General features: G+C 43.2%; 3 protein-coding genes across 5 annotated transcripts in view; 1 reads left to right on the plus strand and 2 right to left on the minus strand.

Annotated features, from left to right (window-relative positions):
* The window catches only part of myom1a (myomesin 1a (skelemin)), a 30354-nt gene extending 14484 nt beyond the window's left edge, over nt 1-15870 (minus strand). For 2 of the 3 annotated variants that reach the window (XM_080011478.1, XM_080011476.1), the window contains exons 1-17: nt 15740-15870; nt 14154-14409; nt 11256-11396; nt 10504-10690; nt 10238-10395; nt 10049-10141; nt 9662-9750; nt 8898-8942; nt 8650-8811; nt 8398-8559; nt 5851-5992; nt 4808-5007; nt 4656-4712; nt 4327-4451; nt 2716-2899; nt 2429-2603; nt 2006-2127 (exon numbers count right to left, since the gene is read on the minus strand). In XM_080011478.1, coding sequence (XP_079867604.1) covers nt 2006-2127; nt 2429-2603; nt 2716-2899; nt 4327-4451; nt 4656-4712; nt 4808-5007; nt 5851-5992; nt 8398-8559; nt 8650-8811; nt 8898-8942; nt 9662-9750; nt 10049-10141; nt 10238-10395; nt 10504-10690; nt 11256-11396; nt 14154-14338 — 2227 coding nt within the window. In that variant the 5' untranslated portion in view covers nt 14339-14409; nt 15740-15870. Of the gene's footprint in view, nt 1-2005; nt 2128-2428; nt 2604-2715; nt 2900-4326; nt 4452-4655; nt 4713-4807; nt 5008-5850; nt 5993-8397; nt 8560-8649; nt 8812-8897; nt 8943-9661; nt 9751-10048; nt 10142-10237; nt 10396-10503; nt 10691-11255; nt 11397-14153; nt 14410-14767; nt 15009-15739 lie in introns of those variants that run through there. The other variant, XM_080011477.1, reaches the window with a different exon arrangement.
* An 870-nt stretch (nt 15871-16740) lies between these two features.
* myl12.2 (myosin, light chain 12-2) lies at nt 16741-18744 on the plus strand. Its single transcript, XM_080011498.1, has 4 exons — nt 16741-16877; nt 17592-17808; nt 17992-18153; nt 18353-18744. The coding sequence occupies exons 2-4, from the start codon at nt 17625-17627 to the stop codon at nt 18523-18525; spliced, it is 519 nt and encodes a 172-aa protein (XP_079867624.1). The 5' UTR covers nt 16741-16877; nt 17592-17624; the 3' UTR covers nt 18526-18744.
* A 357-nt stretch (nt 18745-19101) lies between these two features.
* Nucleotides 19102-21483, minus strand: bag1 (BCL2 associated athanogene 1). Its single transcript, XM_080011497.1, has 7 exons — nt 21374-21483; nt 20584-20709; nt 20415-20497; nt 20201-20314; nt 19983-20090; nt 19828-19890; nt 19102-19705 (listed from the first exon to the last, which is right to left on the minus strand). Exons 1-7 carry the CDS (start codon nt 21408-21410, stop codon nt 19616-19618), a joined length of 621 nt encoding a protein of 206 aa, XP_079867623.1. The 5' UTR covers nt 21411-21483; the 3' UTR covers nt 19102-19615.
* Between the last annotated feature and the right edge of the window lie 3 nt (nt 21484-21486).

Consider the following 21486-nt stretch of genomic DNA (forward strand, 5'->3'; position numbering starts at 1 on the left):
CCAGAAGATTAATGGCCATTGTTACAATATTACAGCCGATATTAAAGCCGCCAGAACTTGAATGAAGACGCGGCATGCACACAAACAAACAAGACCTTTCTCTTTTTTTTCTTCTTGGGGGTTATTGTAAGTGACGGAGAGTACTTACACGTCAAACTGGACGCCGTGTAACCTTTGCTTTTAAGTAAGTCCCCAAGGTTCATGCTCTTTAAGAACACAATGCTTTAGCCGTCACCGACAGCCACTCCTGAAGTTAGCACATGGCAAAGCAGAGCTCACACACAGATCTACACCAGAAACCATAACAATATTAACTGCATGGAGGAGAAAAAAAAGCAATGTTTATGTTGACCTAGAGCATTTAATTGTCTGGTAACTTAATAAATGTAAGCATTTGAACAAACATAAAAAGACGAAAATATACAGACCAAAGTGAGGGATTTTTAGGTGTCAGGCACATGCAAACTCACTTTTAGTGTCATACACTGTATTTATATGACAATAATGCTTATTAGTTTACAGAAAGAAGATGAATGAAAAATTCAGTGCTGGAGATGGAAAATGGCAGATGAGAGCAGCAGCGTTGGACTGCCGGCGAGATCACGAGATAAGATAAGACTTCATTGATCTGATATTCAGGCGTTGTTGCAGCATAAGTTCACAGGAAAAGTGCAAGATCAAAATAAAAAATAATTACGATATATAATTCTGATGCTGATGGTTCTATAAACAGAAGTTAACATAACATAACATACAAGTGCTCATACGAGCACTTGTATGTTATGTTAGCAAGTGGTATGTTCAAATATGCTATCTTGTATTATAATATGCTGGTATATAGAAGGGATAGAAATCATAACGGCATTATAATAATACCAGTAGTAATACTATTAATCCCAATAATAAATATAGCTGCAGGCAACAATACACAGGGTCTAGTTTAGATGTGTTAGGTAGGACAGTATTACAGTTTTCTGAGTTTTGTGAAACGCAGCGTGAGTTACAATTTTCCGAGTTTAGAGTGAACACTGCATCGTTTTTTCACTCGTTGTTTCTTACCTCTTTTAAGGTTTTGTGAGATTTGTTTGGTCTTTTCTTTAAACGCAACTTGGTCGTGTCGCACTGAGGAGAACCTGCCATGATCGAGGGTCGCTTCGAGTCCACCATGTCCACTGCGCTATTTTTTTTTTTAACGTAGATTTAATGTTTTGGAAATAAATTGTGATAAAGACACAAACGCCCCGCAAGTTTTTCATTAATTTGTAAAATGCTCCAAATGGACATGTCGATTACGCACATTTGAGTATTTTTCGAGCTTATAGAGCTTATTGTGCGTAATCACCGGGTGTCATGACATTTCACTGCATATATGTATGTGTATGTATGTGACAAATAATCTCTTGAACTTGAACTTGAACTTGATATTGCTCAAACTCGAACTAAAAGACGTCTGAAATGTCCTGGTTCCAACGAGACCTCAACCATGTCTATGCGTGCATTGCTGTGTTCCAGACAGTTTTAGCCTAAAAAACACCAGAGATTTAAAATAATAAAATCCAAGCAAAAACAAAAACATAGAGATAATATTATATTTAATTATATATATAATATTACTGATGGTAAAATATTAAAATAAATATAAATAATGATGATAATAATAATAATAATAATAATTATTATTAATATTATTATTATTATTATTATAATCATTGTTATTATTATTATTATTATTATTATTAATTTTTCATTTACTTATTTGTATTTTTATTATGCTACAAAAAATATTAAGCTGAAAAAGCAGTTCAAAGTTCTGGAAAGAAGCTGAGGAATGAAGCAATGAAGGTAAGATATGAAGGTAAACAAGGAAGTTTCCTGAGGCAATAGTGAAATATGGAAGCAGCAAGGAAATTAAATGGATGAAATACTGACAAACAGAATGAGATTGGGAACAGAAGCAAAAATAAATAAAACAATAATCCCAAAATCTATTTGTGGGGACACTCACAGATGGCGGCTTTTACAATGACGGCCTCAGACAGAGGGGAGCTCTCGCTGTATCCCGCGGCGTTGACCGCCTTCACCTTGAACACATAGTTTTCACCGGAACTCAGGCCATGGCACACAAACCTGGACACAGTGGAGATGCAGAACATATTTTTAATTCTATTTTTTTATGATTAATATCAATACTTGTGATCTTTGTGACCTGTAGTGACAGACACTCTCCACCGGGGGGTGTGCTCTCTCACTGAGAACTGAGCAACACTTCATTGGGAAGTTGCAGGTTGATCTTAATGTGCCGAAAAATCACCGAGTAATTTTGGACATTGTCCTGATCATGTGATTCACTTTAGTAAAAAATAAATAAATAATTGCTATTTTCCACTGTGCAATGTGCACAACAATGATTGTATAGAAAACAAATTACCTGGTGTTTTTGACTGGCTTGTTGTTGCATGGCATCCAGACATCACTGCCCACGATGCTGCATTCGATGTAGTATCCCACCAAGTGTTTGACCTCCTTGGAGGCCCCCCAGGAGAGCACCAACGAGCTCTCGGTGTTCCTGATCGCCACGGCGGCGCCCGGGACCGAAGGCAGGTCTGTGGAGAAGGGGGGAGAGAGAGAGAGAGAGAGAGAGCGGTGAAAGACCAGAGGGGATACAACGGCTGCAACGCTGACTCATCACACCGCTACTTTGCCTCCTTACTGTACCTAGTTTGTCCCCAACAGTGATGTCCTGGGTGGTTGCCGAGGCCTCGCCCACGCCGGCGGAGTTGCAGCAGCGCACGCGGAAGCTGTAGGACTTTCCCTCCGCCAGGTCGAACAGGGCGAAGCGAGGAGACTTGACCGGCATCCCGGTGTTCACGCGCTGCCAGGTGTCGGTTCCTGCAATGCACTGCGACAGGGAGGGGATCACACCGTCAGGGCTAGGGATTTTAAAATGTGTCGACTCGTCGACCGACTGTCGACGGGTTCTCCGTGTCTACGGTAAAAAGTAAAATCGCAATCTTTTTTTTTTTTTTTTTTTTTTTTTCAAACTTTACTGTTTCAAGCCTATTCAAAACGTTTAAAGGAAAAAAAAACAAAAAAAACTAACGGCACTGTTTTCCAAACGGGGTGTAGGAGAGGAGGCTGAGTGTGCGTGTGCATGTGGCGGTGTGCGCTGCACAAGTTTTTGTTTTCTCGGAATTCTTTCTCAGAATTCGGGCCGATCATAGAGATTTTTTTTTGTTCCCACTATGTTAACTGCCTCCTGTCCCGTCCCATAATGCACACACATACCACATATGAGGTTTGCGTGGCAAAAACTAGGTTTCATTTCGGACGTCGCTTTGTCATCATCTGGCCATGTCAGACTGCCATCACGTGTGGGTAAAACCACGCAGGGCTCTCTAATTCATCATCATTCATTGATTTATTTATTTTAGCCTACAGTACATTCAAAAACGCACGGCAAGAAATGCACTGTTGATTCGGCAAAATGGTGGAGCGCGAGCCGCAGCTTAGATCAGAGCAATCTTTTTGGCCAAACAAAGTGTTTTTGTTGTAGATTTTTTTCTTTTACAACTTTTTTTAATTGAATGGAACAAAAAAAAAAAAAAGCAGTGACAGTGCGTAACGGGGACATCCCTTAACATCCCTCCCGTTGACATCCCTAGTCAGGACAGCAGCAGGACAAGACGAAGGAGAGCATTCAAGCACACGTTGCCCTTGGGCCTGAGCCTTTGCTGAATCACAGAATTGTCAAAAAAAAAAAATGTTTAGGAATGGGAACACAGCTCTTACAAGTTTAGCCACTGTCCTTGGTGTAGAACACAGTCCATAATTGTAAAAGTCAAACGGACAAATTACAGCTGATTAAATTGGTCATTAAGTGGAATATTTTATTGGGTCCCTTCCATTTTCACCTTCTCACCATTGGCATTAAAAATAAATAAATTCAAACGGGAACAAGTATCTTTTAATGAAGATGTGCTAAAAAACCCTGCCTCACAAAAGTTGAATAGAAAAACTGCGATTGTTTATAAAAACTATTTTTTTATGTATAATGTAAATATGGCCCAGTGTAGGAAAAATTATTGAACAACAGTGAAATGGTATTTTAGTGCCAAATACAGTTTCTCCATATGCTTTCTTACGGCATACAAAAAAAACCTTTGGTGTTTTTCGTTTTATAAAATACAATACATTTTATTTTACTAATTGCAGACTAACTGCATAACAAATGAGAACTGCATGAAACATGCAAAAACATGCAAAACAGAAAAAGCAGAGCGGAGGAGGATGGAAAACCAGTTGTACTGTGCATCTTCTCTGTCTCACCTTCTCGATGTAATACATGACCCCTTCGTGACCTCTCTGGACCGGGGGCTTCCAGCCCAGCACCACGTAGCTCTTGGTAGCCTCAGTGACCACCACGTCGCTGGGTTCTCCGGGGACCACGCCCACTGTCCAAGCAGCAAAGAAGAAAAAAAAAAAAAAAAAAAAAAAAAAGACAAAAAGTCATTTTCTGCAATCTAGGCTTTATTGCTCCCCCAGAGGTTTAGCATGAAAAATTAAAGTCTGGAAATGTCAGGATGAAATGCCATGTTGCCAGACACCCAGTGCCTCAAAATGTCAAAAACAAAGACTCATTCGGGGGGGTTTCCTACCGGTGGGATCCTCCTCTGTGAATTTGATCATCCCAGTCCAGGGGGCAGAGGGTCCAGCTGTAGGAAAACAACGTTCGGGAGATACATGAGGCTTTCGAGCAGATATACGAGATACGCTCATTTTCTTTTTCCGTCGACAACCCTCCTCTCACCTCTGAGACGGGCTCGGTCGGAGGGATCCATGGCTGCCACGGGCTCGGAGGTGCGGGAGGGTCGGCTGACTCCGGCCCGGTTCAGGGCTCGAACCCTGAAGGTGTAGGAGCGTCCCTCCACCAACCCTGTGACCGGGAAGCGGGCGAACTTGACCGGGCTGTCGTTGCACTGGGCCCAGTGGTGGGTGCCCACCTCACACCTGCCAACAAAGGGCATGCATATATTATATATAAATAATATGTACGTGATAATGTGCAGCCAGCCAGTCATTTTTAGATTAGATTCAACTTTATTGTCATCGCATGAAGTACAAGTACTGAGACAACGAAATGCAGTTTAGCATCTAACCAGAAGTGCAAAAGAAGCAGTAAAGTGCAGCGCATGAATAAAATATAAGTATATGAATAATATATAACTAGAGTTTACAGTAGTGGGTATGGATATACAAAATATGTACAGTATGAACAGAATCCACAGTATTGACAGAATTAATATGAGTGCACTAAAATAGACACAATATTATTATATTTTATTATTATAGGCAAAATAACACACGACAAGGCTATCAGCACTTGTATCAGGTCATGTACGACTCTGAAGGAGGCCATTTTGCCAATAATGACCAACTGGCTGCATATTATCACGCAAATTCCACGGCTAATTACTTAATGAATGAATACACTGACACAGAATACTGATTTGAAATGATTTATAACTAATATGTCCAGTTTAAGAGCTTCCTCTTAGAAAAATAGTCCACAGCAACAGATCTAACCCTGCATCAACGGAGCGAACTATTGGCCCCAATATATATTATTATTAATGTGAAATTGAACTTTAGTTTATTGTGAAATGAGTCATGCTGAATGGGATGTTGGGGATTCTGATATCGAAATGAGGGATGTAAATGTAAAACCAGGCGGAGCCGGTCAGAACTAAGAGCTCAATGGTCATTATTCAGAAATAACGGATCGCTGAACGATGAAATGGACCAATCAGTATCGAGTGTTGTAATAAAGATAAATGAAGGGAGAGGACCGACCGGTCAACGTAGTATCCCAGGACCTGGCTGCTGCCCTCCACCGCTGGCTGCTTCCAGGTCACCACCACGTAGTCCTTGTTGGCATCATGACAGCACACGTCCAGGGGGGCCACAGGAACGCCCTCCGCTTCCACATCAGCATCTGGAACATGGCGCGCACACACACACACACACACACACACACACACACACACACACACGCGCGCACGCACACACGCACACACACGCACACGCGCACACACACACACACACACACACACACACACACACAGACAAACACCGAATTTGGTTTGGTGTTTATTACATTGCTACTTAAGAAGCCAGCTTCCACCCTCTGACCTACTGATGGCCTTACAGCATGTGTGGACGCTCGTTCACATTACATGCAGCCTCTAGGTACATGTGAAAAACAAAACCATTATGATTTTAAATTCAGTCTCTTTCTGTGTGTGTTCATGTCGCCAATGTCACGGACGGATGAGACCAAAATAGAAGCTGAATTCCGCCGGAGAAACGCAAGGAGAAGGGAGGTCGGCGTGGTCTAAAGACATGTGTGGGGTGTGACGGGGGAGTGTGAGTGAAGTCACTTGGTAACATGAACCTGAAGCATTCTCCACCGCCCACACCCAACTGTTCAGTCTGCTGTCACACATTGACCTGCTGCCCAAAACAACGCGGTGCTGAGAGTTTCAATGCAGCGATGGCGACCTGCTCAGTAATGCATGTATACAAAATGTTCTCTGGCGCATACCAGCTTAATTGACTTTTGAGATGAGTGATTAAGTTTTATAGTTTCAAAATGCTGTATACTTTGGTCAGAATGTGAATTGTTGATCCAGAGATTTATTGTTTTTTAATTTTAGTTACAGTGCTTTTTGAGTAGTTAAACTAGTTTTCAGTTAGTTATTGCAATTTTTTCTATTTTATAGTGAGTTCTTTGGTTGATTGTACGTAGCCAATGTATTATCATTATTTATTAATTGATATATATATATATATATTTCTTTATTTATTTATTTTTGGTTAATATTTAGTTGGATCTAACCATCTATCTTTCTAAAACTCTGGAAATAAAAAACAACATCAAAGTCGCAGAACTGTCGACCTTGGGAAAATATTGTGAGTACCTCAACAGTGTAACAGGGAGTCTCTGTTGTGTTTGAGTCACTGCAGCTAAATGACTCCATCAGTTATTCACACCGTAGGCGTCTCCTAACGAGGATAATAACATCGTATGCGAGCTGCTGTGGCTAACTATATACAGTTTACAAACTCATATCATTAGGATAAACACCTTGAAATGCATCATCTCGTAAAGTTACCGAACATGTTTACCAACTAGAGATGCACTCATTGCAATTTTCTTGGCCGATTCAGATTCCTGATTCTTTAAAAGTCTGAACCGTTCATTCATATTTTGGCCGATTCTGATTTTCATTCAATTGTATGTTCATAAAAAAACACTGACTGTTAAATATCTTTACATTGTCGTCCGATTTATTTGAGTTTAAGAAAGAAAGAGAGAAATCAAATTTTCTTATCATTTGGTCTCATTGGGTTTATCTGCTGTATATCAATGACAAATATATCCTGTGATATGATCACGCTCATGTGATAAGACAGCTGTACATGCAGACTACCACTGCAATTTTCAGCTATTTACAATAGTGAGATTGCTGATTTTGATACTGTTAATTATTGTCCATTATTCACGATGGATGGTGATTGATAAATAATTAATCTAATCTTCGTTTACCTTGCAGTACCTCCAAACAGCCGACATTTTCTTTCTATCGCTCTCTATTTTGAGCGTCATGTACGTAACTACGTTACATTACGTTGGTATCCGGTTTGAGTATCAAAACGTTTTTACGAGTTCAGTACATGAGCACGGCATTGATGTGTCAATTTGACCGGCACAGAATCTGATATATCTGACACCGATCGGCTGGTCACAGGCCATTGTTTTGTATTGATTGCTTGTTTTTAAATTACAGTAATATATTTGTTTGCCTAGTTTCAGCCAGCATTTGGTATTTTGACAAAGAATTGCCTGGTTGGTACACAAAGTGCATGCAGGTTGGCAGGTCTAAGGACGTTGTGCATCTCAGTGTATCTTATAAAAAGCCAGTTCAAGTTTTTATTCTGTAAACTAAGGCTAAAAGTAAGCATCTGGCACTACGATCTGACACTACAACAAGAAGTCAAATTTTGTATTTGAACTGGGCTTACAACTAAGTAAATAAGTCATTCACTCAATAAATTAATCACTAAAACTCTCTTTATAGAAGTGAATTGTTGTCATTTTTAATTTTTTTTTGTCTGCACGTTGCAAACACTATATCAAGGGAGTTGTAAAACCCCTTCCTAGGTAAATGTCCAGCTGAGCAAACTAATCGCCGTAGTTCTGGAAAAAAAACGGGTTCCCCCCGTTTTCCCCGGGATATTTTTTGACGCGAAACTCAGACGCAGTTCGCCCGACGACCACCAGGGTGAGGACCCGACTGTCGGACACGATGTAAATCAGGCTTCAGAATCTGACTTTACCTCTCACAAACACGTAAGCAGAGTAGCTCTCGAAGCCGGACTTGGTGTTGATGCGCAGGGTGTACATGCCCTCGTCCTCCTTGTTGAGGTGCACGAGGGTGAGGGTGGCGCGCTCGCCACTCCAGTGGGTGCGCACCCACTTGGATGGCTTCAAGGCCACAGCTGGTCGTGGACAAAAGAAAGAAATCACATTTGGTGACGTGTTAAGAGGTAATGGTTTCACATGGGGTCGGTGGGGGCTCCTTCACTTACAGTCCCGGTACCACAGCACCTCGGGCTGGTACTTCTTGATGGTGGGGTAAATGATAACGCTGCAGCCCAAGCTCAGCGTCTCGCCCTCCTGCCCGAAGGCCGTTTCAAACTTGTCGATGATGGCCGTCTCGAAGGTGACGCCGTGCTCGGGGGAGAATCCATCTGGGAACGGAGAACGGACATTACGGCGATTGTTTAGAGTTCAAATAAGGGAAAATTCCATAAAAGGGAAAAGTGCTTCGACTCACGTGGTTTAGGATCAAGAGGGCCGACTTCCTCCCCCTCCTGGAACCCTAGAGAGAGAGAGAGCGAGAGCGAGAGAGGAACTTGAGGAACTAGCTATGACAAATGCAAATACACTGAAAGAAATTAGTAATTTGATTAACCCAAAAAAAATATTTTCCATTTTAGCTTGGTAAACCCATATTTTTTAGGTCATCTCAACTTAAAATGAAGAGATTAAGCTGTACATTTTAATTTGAGCAAACCTCGGAAATATAGCTTTACCAAATGGAAACAGATTTTTTTTGGTTGATTCAATACCAATCCAATGTTTTTTTTCAGTGTACCACAGCCTGGAATAACAGCTGAGTTAACTAGTGCAGCCCCCGTTCAAAACATGCCCGTTCTGAACGTACTTGGGTCCCGAGCGACACACTTCCTGAAGCCCCGCCCCGCTGCTGCACAGAGCTGAGCAGCACGCTGTTCGCTTGTTTACTCAAAGTTTGTTCATATTACAGTGTCACGCGTCCAAAATTGCACGAAATTCGACACTGCACATCCCTGGCTCCCCGGCAATAACCCGGCACGGGTGAAGTAGATCGGTTGAACCGTTGTCGAGATAACCAAGGGACATAGAGACGGACGGATTCCTTCCTTTATGGTTAGATCGTGAAGTTAATCGTTTAACCTCATCCTTAGCTTTGTACGGGCTGAAGCATTGATCCCAGTGCATCCCAAACACATGACTGGTAGGATGCAACAATAAACTGAATGTGTGAATTATGCCTACTTTTGACAACAACAGTGGCCATAAAAGAAGCTTCCCCCTTCACGTTGAGTGCAGAGGCGTGATACTGAGCGGTGTCGAAAAAATCACAGCTGAAAGAAAATACATGAAAAGCAAAGAATTATTATATCATACACGGTGGTCTATTCAATGTCAATAAATGATATATATATATATATATATATATATATATATATATATATATATATATATATATATTTTTTTTTTTTTTTTTTTTTTAATGGAAAGCATAAAACTTCAAGAATTCACGAATAATCTACTTTTGTGAAAATGAACAATAATAGAAGAAACCATGGAAAAATACATGTCATTTGGATGAATAGTAAATAAAGTGAAAACTCCTGAGATTCCACGCTTTCCACAACCTACTTCTTGATCTCCAGGGAGTGCATGTTGTAGTTGCTCTCCGTCGTGAACTTCTCGGGATGAGCCTTGGCGTCGATGAGGACGTTGTTTTTGTACCTTGAGGACGACAGACGACAAAGAATATATTTTCAGATTCTTCCACGACACTACACCTGAAGGAGCACGTCCGCCAGTTTAGAGGAAGCTCCTTACCAGGCGATCCTGGGTTTGGGCCAGCCGGCCACGGTGCAGTGCAGCTTCACGGTCTTTCCCTCCCAGACGGTCTGACCACGGGGCTTCACCACAAACTCCGGGGGGTGGGTCAGGCTGTCGGTGTTCATCTTCTTACGGAACTCGGCCCACTCCTCCATCTGAACGGGGGAGGGGGGAGGTTGAATAAACTGAGGTTAAAATCGACGTCGCCGCTCTCCCCGCATCCCGGCTCCTCTACGCTCGGGATACTTTGTCGGTGGTTTTACCGTCCTGTCCATCTCCAGGCGCTCGGCCGACTCCCTGACGTGCTTCCTCCTGGTTTTCTTCTCCACCCGGACCTCCATGGCCTCCCTGGACTCCCGGACAAACAGGTTCCTCATGGCCACGTAGTTGACGCCCTCCTCCCTCACCTCCTCATCCTGGGCCTCCATCAGAGCCCGGACTACTTCATGACTGCAGAACAATGGTGAGAAGGACAGGTTTTCTTTTTGTGGTTACAGCACACACAAAGAATGTTTTAGAATAGGACTGGGTAAAAAAAAAAAAATGTTACCGATTTAAAATTTTTAATGTCAAATACATTTGACATACAAGTTTTGTAACCATTCTCCCCTTAAATTCAATACCGATAATTATAAACAACCACAGTGAGAAATTTGTTTAAGTATTTCATTTCCGTATCAGACTGAATTTGAGAAGTATTTTTATAATGCACATTGGCAGCGATTCTCATTATGTATAAAATGTCGATGAATCCAAATAGAATCGTATCGTGAGCAGTCTCATCAACATCGGAGGACATCGGTGTTGAAATAGAAATTGAATCAAATCAGATCAAACCGTGAGATCCTCCACAATACCCAGCCTTATTTTAGAAATAAAGTAAACTAACGATGAGCAAAAAATGATCAATGAAGCGATGTTGCGTGTCCTTATTGACGGGTTTGCCGATGAAAACGATGACGCTCAACCACCAACCCGACCGCCTCCGTCAGAGACATGCGGCTCCTCCACTCACTTGGTCCTGAACACCGGGACCACGTAGCCGATCACCTCGCTGTCGGTGTCCATGGCCAGGTAGGTGCGTTTGGCTTTCTTGGGCAGTGGACTCAGGTTGAGCGCCTCCAGCCCCTTCTCTGTTTTCACAGAGCTCACCAGGCTGCGGGGACACCGGGAGAGAAGAGTTACCAAAAGGCCAAAGCTCATACTTTTGGGTGTGTGTTATTTCAACCCGACTCGAGTGCACAGGGACGGCATTTGGACCGTGAAGACGACGAAAAGACTACCTGGAGGTAGAATATTTGTACAAAGATTAGTCAAATCTGGAACGGAGGGATGGGTTGCAGTTTGCATAAGCGTTCGGTTTTTCCAGTGCTGGACATCTTTCCTCCTACCTGCGGCACTGTTCACAAGAAGGAAAGCGGTAGAAAGTGCCTCGGATCACGGGTAAATGAACACGGACAGTGAGCCGACGTCTCTCGGTGAAACGAACAACGATTGAAGGATTGCGCGGCCGGCTGTAAAAAAAATAAATAAAAAAAAGGTGCGTTTCTTTAAACACTACAATCACGTGCTCCTCTCGTTAAAACCTCCCCATCCTCCGTGACGGTTTATAAAACAGCCGCCGCCGCTGGAAGTGTTGGATTTTTAGCGAAAGCGTCAGAGGATCCGCCCTGGAGGCTCAACATTCCCTGGTAGTATTTGCTCAGCGCCTCTCGCTGGTGTTTTTCGATGCCCCGGCGGCTTTAACGGTTCCGGCGAACTTAATTCCCAATTTCGGGAGGGAAGATAAGTCAGCGGGGGAAGCGGGGGTTGAGCGCGGGGGAAGACGAGGCCAGGCGGAGAGAGGGAATCTCAGGATGTGGAGATGTAATATCGGCGGATGAGTCACCGAATGCTGTGGCTGTGGGATCGTGAAGCAGCGGGAGGAGGGATTTTGGGAGAAAGTTTCTTTTACTGTTATGGATCGCTTTAAAAAGTTCAAGCCTCGCAGAGGTTAATGGAAAAAAAAAATAAAAAAAATCATTGCTGGAAGTTGGGGAATCAGCGGGGGGGTACAAGAGGAACCGCTCGAAACAGGTATCAAATGTCGCAATCAAACGACATCACCATTTTTGCGTTCTGCGTTCGCAAAATGCCGAACGACCTTTTGTGACCTTTTGCGATGGAAATGAACTCAAATACCAAACTCCTGTGAGAGTAGCTTTGCATTTTAAATGCCCGGTTTCCACCGAGTGTCTGTGGATTTGGTGTAAGTGTAGCTGGTGGGACTCCTCGGGCCCGGCCGTCAGAAATAGCCGCGCCGTCTATGAATATCTCTGGCAGCCATTCTCCCGCGGCTCAGATTCCCCCTCTTGACCTCCTTTCGTGAGGTGCGCCGCATCGAGCGGCTCCCACGTACGGTACAGCGGTGCCGCGGATCACGCCGCCGGCGCCTGCAGCAGCGCGGGCCTGTCGGAGGTCTGATCTGAAGAGTCAAGAAGGGGGAAGCGAGGAGTTTAAACTCCCCAAACGGCAGCAAAAAAAAAAAAAAAAAAAAAAAGCCGAAGCGGTTGTTTTTTGCCATTTTGAAAGCTCGTCAACGAAAACAAAGACCGCCCGTGAAGCAGCGTGAATGAAGGATAATAAGATGGTTATAGTCTCCCCGTCGGGAAAAGGTGGCGTTTATTGGTCATAGCAAATGCTCCACATCCTCCCATGCGACAGGTGTAGGCGACGTTCTGTAGATGCCAATTCTGGAATCAGAGCATCAGCATTTGGAGAACGTCCCCCAATCCAAAGATCCGAGACCAAACGTCGGAGGATCTTAATGGAAAGTGGCTTGATTCCCCGCAGAGGCGCTTTGGTGAAGTTTTGATGAACCCGAGCTCAAAACTTCCAACTACGCCCAACAATAAAATCCTTTGAAAAGACGTGAAATTAACCAGCCCCCTCCCCCCACGAGAAAGCTGCTTCTGAAAGTCCAACGATCAAACACTCATTACAAGTGTGAGCGGGTGGGGCACAACCCTCCTACAGTAACTCATCACCACTCGTCCTAAAACCGCGTTAAAGTGCTCGATGAGTGGAAAAAGACTTAAAAAAATAAAAATAAATCCCCTGCCGGTGACATTAGAACCCAAATCCACTGCATGTACCGCATCTCTTTTGAGGTTAGAAGAGATGAAGAGCAGTAGAGGCTTGAGTACGGGATATTTCTATTGTTTATTGGTTAGCATTAGGTAATAAATCTAATATTAGTATATTGCCAGATTTCATTGGTAACTGCTTATTGGTGGGCTTAGTTTATTGCTAATTCTAGGTGAGGCTATTTTAGACAGTATATTGACAAAATATTGTTGATGTTACTGTTAGATCTATGATATCGCGGTGGTTAATTATTTAGTTATCTGGATGATATTTTGGATAATTAGGATTACTATAATGTTTGCCAAATGTTCTGTTATTATTCATTGTTCATCCTTAGGTTTTATTTTGCTGTTAGTTGTAAGTTTATTGTTCATGGTTAGGTTATTTTATATGTCTCCTTTTTCATTCTAGTGTAGCGTGATTCGCAATTTCCGTTGACTTTTAGCCTGATTCGATTGTTTTACCTAATTCTAGGTTTCCACTTACTGTATCAGCTGGTTATTTTAATAGCCATTTTTATTCTTTATTGTTTATCTGAGGTGTATATTAAGGTTACCTTTATATGTATTATTCTACATTCCCTATCGTCTGTCTTCAAATGAGTCCTGACCTTTATTGTATATTGCGAATTCACCTGGGGATCAATAACGCATCTATCTATCTATCTATCTATCTATCTATCTATCTATCTATGTATCTATGTATCTATCCATCTTATTGTTCTTTTCAAACATCCACCACTGCAGATCAGTATTTTGGTTCGAGCGCCACGCCCCGCCCTTCTTACCCATGGCTGCTGCTGTGGGCAGCGACAGAGAGCTGGCTAACAGAGGACTTGCTGCTCAGGTAATAGCAGCTTTCATAGTGATGCTGCTGCTGCTGCTGCTGCTGCTGCTGCTGCTGCTGCCGCTGCTGCTTTTTCTTGGACAGATGATGGTGATGATGATGCTGATGATGTATTGATCCGGACATCCTGAGGGAAGGGGGGCCGCTCCGCCAACTTAACACCTTGTCACAATGTCCTGTTTATGTCTCAATCAGATCTGAAAATCAACCTCACCGTTACTGACGACAGATTGATTTCTTACGTTAGGCGGGGGGGGGGGTATGTGTTTGGGTTTAGTTGGGGGAGTCTGTGGCGAGGCGTTATAAAAGTTAGGATGGAATGGGTTAAGATGATGATGATGATGATGATGATTTTTTTCCAATGCATTTGTTTGGCGTCAGGGTTGAACGGTTAAGTTTGGTTATCCTCGGGTATTACAGTGTTAAAAGGGAAAGCAGCGCGGGAACATAGAGCAGCAGTGAAGATTGACAGACTTGTACTTAGAAAGCCATGTTTTTCTGTGAGTTTAGTTTTCAATTCACAACTTGAAATAAAAAGCATAGAGCCGCCCATACCTCGGGCATTTCCGAATGACCTTTTAGAAATGCCCTCCAAAAGAGATTCTAGATGTAATGTCGTGGGACTAAATTATACTGAGATTCTCACGTTTGGATTATCTTGCCTTCAGGCTTTTGCCGACAACACTAAGTCCGTCTAGTTGGACCTAGTCTTACTAGAATCGCCCCCAATTTAGAGAACATGTCTCGAAGTCCGGATTTCATGACAATTACTTTATTCCCCTCGGTACGGTGGTCCCCAAAGTGGTGTCCGAGGACCCCCGGGGGTCCTCCAAGAGGTTTCAGGGAAATATAAAAATTAAAATAAAAAATGAACAACGGCCAAACTTCACAGTTGGTGCACGGACAAGATGTAGGCGCCCGTTCGAGAACGCGCGATTCTGATCCCGTGGTTTCACTCTTATTCCACCGTTCCGGGCGCGGAAGTTCGGACTAAAATAAACATCCGACGAGAAAGACCTTCTCGGTTCGGACAAAATCCCTCAGGTTCGGGGCCCGTTGTTGGGCGAAAGAAGAGGTTGAGAATCGCTGCCTCGGCTGGGGACACCTTTCTAAGAATAAGGGTGATACCATCGGGTTACGGCAGCTCATGGGGCGTATGAATATGAGCAGGGAGGAAGGTAACACTGCCGCGGGAGCGAATCCACTACAACTACCTGTAAACAGCCCTTAAAAAAACCCCAAATAATAATTCGAACTTTGAAGATGAATGAATGTCAATTGGGATTAGTGTTGTTGTTATGTCAGGGTGCCTTTTCGCTCCGCATGCTGAGCCGTAAATCCTCTCACGCCGCTCGTTAGTACGCTGTCATGGGAGTCAAATCACAGTTCAAAATTTTTTTTGAATAAAACATGATGAAATGTGGACGAAGCTATAGCAACATGCTGTTTAGACGCCCTCGGGTCTAGCTTCACTGCTGTGATGCGCTCACGGGAGAACACGTTCTTGGATGTAAACAAGACACTTACCGACAACGAAAAAAAAAAAATTAAAATTAAAAAAAAAAAGATCTGCCGGTTGTTTAAAAAAAAAATTAAAAAAAAAAACAACAAATCAAACGAAGTGAACTGGGTGGTGCTAATCCAGAAGCAGCTCGGGAGCAGTGCGGCCGGGGCCCGGGGAAGCAGCGGGGAACAGCGGGGAGCAGCGGGGCAGGACCGGGGGCCACGGAACCAAAATAATGCTGCCACTCTGCACAATCTGGAGACGCCGCCAGGACCTTTTAAGGCTGGGGCCGCTTTAAATTTAGCCCAGAGAGAGAGAGAGAGAGAGGAGGGAGGAGGAGGAGGAGGAGGAGGAGGGCCAGGCCCCGGCCTCCACCTTGGACACGGGGGCACGTTTGGAGGGAGACCGAGTGGAAGGGGTCGCTACGGTAATGCAAAGGCCACGGCTTTATATGGGCGACAATGAACTTTCCGTAGCATGGGACGGGGCTGCCCCCTCCTGGTCGGTTTTCGGTAACTACACCCTTCCTACTGCGTTCACCTTCCGATGCGAGATGTCATAGTGGAGTTTTATCATTGATTTAAAAACAACAACAACAACAACAAAAAAAAACGAGTCCTTGAAAATAGTGTAGAATTACTACGCATTCGATAAAAAAATAATAATAATAATAAAGAAAAAGAAAAAAAATCCATCTCTCGTCTCAAAATATACAACGTGCGGTCGAAACACCGACGGAACGTTGCAGACTTTTGCTGCGTTCCACTGAGATTTAGGAAATCAGTCATTCTGAGACGTTAGTCCTGTTCGGGAAAATCGTAGACACCCGCAATAAAATGCGGTTGTCGTTGTTGTTGTTTTTTTTTTTTGTAAGATTCTAAATTCTAGAAGAAGAAAAAAAAAAAAAAAGCACGCCGTCCTCACACAGAAACGAGAGAATTGTTTAGACCTATGCTAGAAGCGTTTTCCTTGCGCTGAACCTTTTCCGAGGGGAAGACTGGATTTTTCCATGCTCCTTCGTCAAAGGAACGCAGCCTTAGGCCCCACTCCAGTACGGGCTCTGGTTGGTCAGGAAACAGGAAGTAAACACTTGGTCGCTGTCATCCTGCTGTTGATGGTTTGAAATAAAAAACATATTCTGATCCATCATTTTCTGAGCGGGTGAGTGATGCTTCGTTCACTTTGAGCCACGGAGTCATGTACTAAATTGTATATTTTTCTTTGGCAAATTAGACCTGTGGGCTCAGAGGTGAGAAATTGTGTTATTTTCTTTTAGGTTGTATGTGACAGCTGACTTCTGTCCGAGGCTACACATCTATCATTCGCTTAATGTTTGCTGTCGTCATTGTTTAGTGTAAACACCGTCGATATTTATATTTAAGTGAGTAAATAACAAATGGAGATTATTGCTGGAGCTCCCACAATTACATAAAAGCCGAGTTTACGTCCTCAAATGTTGTGATGGCATGAGAGCCGTTTTGTATTATTTCACCACTGTTATTGTTATTGTTGATATTTTATACTATTACAGTGGCGCCCATTGAGAAAGCTCAATTTAAAATTGTCTGCTAAATTTTGCTGACTATTTATTGTCATGCAAACTATTTTATCATCTTTTCTGTCTGTCACCAAATCATAACATTTAAATGTCATGATCTGGATCATCCTGCCCTGTTAGGGAATGATGCATTGTGCATATTCAGTGGTGACCAGGGTTGTGTACTAATGATTGGACACGTACTCTGTAGCTACTTGTGTTTCTGATTAGATTTTTGCTTTTAAGCAACACCGGCAATTGGCGGTGGTCCATAATGGGCCGGTGACATCTTTTCTGATACCGACTCCCCACAACCACCTCGCCATGTTGTCTTCCAGAGACTCTGAGGGGGGGACCGACTAGCTGCCACCATGTCAAGTAAACGGGCCAAAGGCAAGAACACCAAGAAGCGGCCCCAGCGCGCCACCTCCAACGTGTTCGCCATGTTTGATCAGTCCCAAATCCAGGAGTTTAAGGAAGCCTTCAACATGATCGACCAGAATCGCGACGGTTTCATCGACAAGGAGGACTTGCATGACATGCTGGCATCATTAGGTATCTTTCACTCTTAAATTTTAATTTTTGCCCCTTGGACTACTTGCGAGAATCTTCCCATATTCCAGATTATTTTGACATAAAAGCCACTCCGAATGACAAATATCTATATTCACAGAGCGTCTTACTGGTGAGCCGTAGCACACGCTGCTGTTTACCTCCCGTTTGTTCTCTCTTGCCAAGGTAAAAACCCCACAGATGAATACCTGGAAACCATGATGAACGAAGCCCCCGGGCCGATCAACTTCACCATGTTCCTCACCATGTTTGGAGAGAAGCTGAACGGCACAGACCCGGAGGATGTGATTCGGAATGCTTTCACCTGTTTTGATGAGGAGGGGACAGGTACGTAAAAAAGTAGATGTTATTGTTCCCATACATTTTTCTTTTAACCTTTAATACAGACATCACAACTTCTTGCAAGGCCTTTTTTTTTTTTTTTTTTTTAAATCTGGCATTTGCCAGGAAGTCTTACTCACTGGGCTCATGCAGTGAGTGATATCGATCTCAAAATGGAAAAAACAAAAAGCTTATCTACCCCTAGGTATAATCCATGAGGAATACCTGCGGGAGCTCCTCACCACCATGGGGGACAGGTTTACAGACGAGGAGGTGGACGAGCTCTTCAGGGAGGCTCCCATCGACAAAAAAGGCAACTTCAACTATGTAGCTTTCACACGCATACTAAAGCACGGAGCAAAGGACAAAGACGACTAGTGGCAGGATCAGGATCTTCTCTGGACAGGCTCCGTTTAACATAGAAAGTGTATCGTCACTCCACTCTCAGATTTTGATTTTTGACCTATGACAAAGCTTTACTGTGCTAGAAAGCAGGTCATTTCTATATGCAGCCTATTTAAACATTCCTCTGAAGCAGTTCTTATGAACTCCTATGACACAACGCTAACGATATGTATCAGATAGTTTATGGTCATGGTTGAGAACATTACATGGATCAATCTGGAAATAAACTTAATTTAAAAAAGATGGGTTTTCTTTTTGTATTATAGTTGAAATTATAAGTGTAATGCTGTTACCCATGTCATAATTCCCCGGTAATAATTTACAATACAAATCTGTTTTTGTACACACGTCATGCAAAAACCTTAAGCGCGAGGACCTTGTTGATTGTTTCTTTAATAAAAGGTAAGTAATGTGAATCACACTTCCAGCCATAATGCCTAGCATGGCCTTGAACTACATCATGAGGACAAAAAAAAAAAGCAGTCAACACAAACTCAAATTTTATTTGAAATAGAACACATCTTTTCCGTAAACAAAATTAAATCCATTTGTCCAAAGAAAATGTTGCTGATTGGGCGTTACAAGATGGAGTTGAAATAGCACAAAAACATAAATTTTCAGTTAACTGAGAGTACATTACAATAGGGGGGGGGGGGGGGGTGTTGCGTTTCACAAACGTTTTTACACAAAAGATGTGATAATGGCCGATGATTTACTGGTGTGCAGTATCAATTTACTGTCACCAACCACATTTCAAAATCAGACAGTTTAACCTCATTTTACTTGCTTGCCTGCGATGACCGCTGATCCTGTGTCAGAGCGTCCATGATTAAACTCAGTTACCAGCGTGTCTTTGTCTCACCGCTTCCCCAACAATGACCACACATGGTCGCTGTCACTGTACATTGTCTTAGTTATAATTCTTTGTAAATAGGTCATACCAACAATAAATAGAGGATAAATGGCTCCATAACTGGAGCTTACAGTGCGGTTTTTGCTGCTCACAGAGCAATCTATAGCACCTGAAGTCATTGGCAGAGTGTGATGAGGAGGCATCGACGCTCTACTCCGCCAGAGCGAGGTTCTTCGACTGGATCTTTGCTAGGTGGTCTGAAATACCAGCCTCGACTTTGTCGCACTGGGCTAGAAAGTCCTTAAAATAAAAAAAATAAAAAATTTAAAAAATGTTGACATTAGGGGATGCCTTCATGCTCTCATTGAGCACTAAACAAATCGTTTTTTGATTCAATTCCAATGCAGAAAATAAACTTTTACCTGCACCATTTTCACGAGCCCTTTTTTCTTAATTCGGCAGTCACTAAAGTTTTCTGGCACATTCTGTTGACAGGAGAGTCAGGTTGTCGTTTGTAGTTTACAGGATAGTGTCGTATAGAAAGGGACATGGTATGTCATGGTGTGGAATAACTTACCAGTGAATCGATCTGTTCCAGAATCTTCATAAACTGCTCAGCTGCAACTTTGACTTTGTGGTCCAGTTTACTCAGCGCCTCTGCTTGAAGGTCCTTGGCCAAGAAGCCCTGTAACGTCAATAGACAATGATCACGTTTGTACTCTCGTACTCAAGCACGTTGGATGTATGTCCAGTGTGTAGTACTCGTAGCAACATTTGGGCAAATATAATTCTTACATTCTTGAGTCCTCTCAGCTCCCCATCTACTTTTTCCAGCTTTTTTGCTGTCTGTTCCACAGACTTCTCAATTTCTTTCAGCTTCTTTAGTTCTGCCTCTTCTTCTGGACTATTCTGTTAAAAAAAAAGAAAAAAGAAAAGAAAACAGAGTTCATAACTTTCATAATTTTACCCCTGAAAAAAGTAACACATCAGACACATGCCGAAACTTTACCCTCTTCCCAATCATCATGAGTTTACAGCCTTGCTTTACTCCAAAGCCTGAGAGACTGTCTTCCATGTCCTTCAATGATTTACCTGCAATGCAATTAGAAATATGATGTAATTTACCAACATTCAAAAACAGCACAATATACGTGGGCAGTGACAAATCTACAATTTACCTTTGAAGATGATTTTCTGTGAAGGCGACGGAACCCCGGTAGCTTGAGCGAGGGCCTCTGATAAATCTTTAACTGTAGGTTCGTTTCCATCTTGTCCCGTTAATGCGATGCTATGTTTCGTAGAGCCTGCGGCAGGAATGAACGTAGGACAAAACAATTATTAGGAAGTCGTCAGTCTGGGTAATAAAATGTCATTCAATCAAAGGGCTTTGAAATGAACGCATTGGGGGGGGTTTCTGTCATCATTTGGTATACCCTTGTTGGAAAAAAATATATATCAACAAACAGGACGCCTTGGGCAATTTTGTCATGTACTTTGCCATAACTGGGAAAACTACATTGCAAAATTCAAGGCTTTCCACGGGCGCGTTAGGGTTATGATCCGTGGTCCAAACTGTTTGAGCCCGTGTTGTGAGCTTAAGTCTGTAAGACGTTGACGTTCTGGGGGAAAAAGACACGACTGTCAGGACCAGGATGGAATGGGTCCAACACTCGTTCCGCCACCTCCAACACGTGGACAAAGCCCCCCCCCCGACTCAAGGAGCTTCACGGGGGCTTCCCGTTCGTCGGCTCCGAATCAATCGACGTCATCTGGTTTCGACTATTGCGTTCGAAAGGCTACTTTGCGCCACGGACGGATACGGATCGAGGGGATTCTGGGTAATCGCTATGCTAGCCGACGTTAGCGCCAGTGCTCACACGGCCGAACAACCTCCCGCCCGCGCCTCGCTGCCGGAGCTCAAACTACGGCGCCTCCTCGACGCGTTCGCGGCGTCCAGCGCGTCTTTACCATATGCGACTGTCACCGTCAGCGTCTGTTCCGCCATTTCTAGGTGCGGCGCTTCCGATGCGGCGCACTTGTCGTGGGCTTGCTGCCGGCGAACTACTTCCGGGGCGCGCCGG

The sequence above is a fragment of the Zeus faber genome, assembly GCF_960531495.2.
Source record: "Zeus faber genome assembly, chromosome: 12".
NCBI classification, from domain to species: Eukaryota; Metazoa; Chordata; class Actinopteri; order Zeiformes; family Zeidae; genus Zeus; species Zeus faber.

What these genes read in the sequence shown, in the direction of transcription:
- myl12.2 (XM_080011498.1), top strand. Translation starts at nt 17,625, where the DNA reads ATGTCAAGTAAACGGGCCAAAGGCAAGAACACCAAGAAGCGGCCCCAG. An exon ending in TGACATGCTGGCATCATTAG is followed by an intron (nt 17,809 to 17,991) that starts GTATCTTTCACT and finishes TCTCTTGCCAAG; the next exon opens with GTAAAAACCCCACAGATGAA. An exon ending in TTTTGATGAGGAGGGGACAG is followed by an intron (nt 18,154 to 18,352) that starts GTACGTAAAAAA and finishes ATCTACCCCTAG; the next exon opens with GTATAATCCATGAGGAATAC.
- bag1 (XM_080011497.1), bottom strand. Translation starts at nt 21,410, where the DNA reads ATGGCGGAACAGACGCTGACGGTGACAGTCGCATATG. An exon ending in TCATGATGATTGGGAAGAGG is followed by an intron (nt 20,315 to 20,414) that starts GTAAAGTTTCGG and finishes TTTTTTTAACAG; the next exon opens with AATAGTCCAGAAGAAGAGGC. An exon ending in GGCTCGTGAAAATGGTGCAG is followed by an intron (nt 19,706 to 19,827) that starts GTAAAAGTTTAT and finishes TTTTATTTTAAG; the next exon opens with GACTTTCTAGCCCAGTGCGA.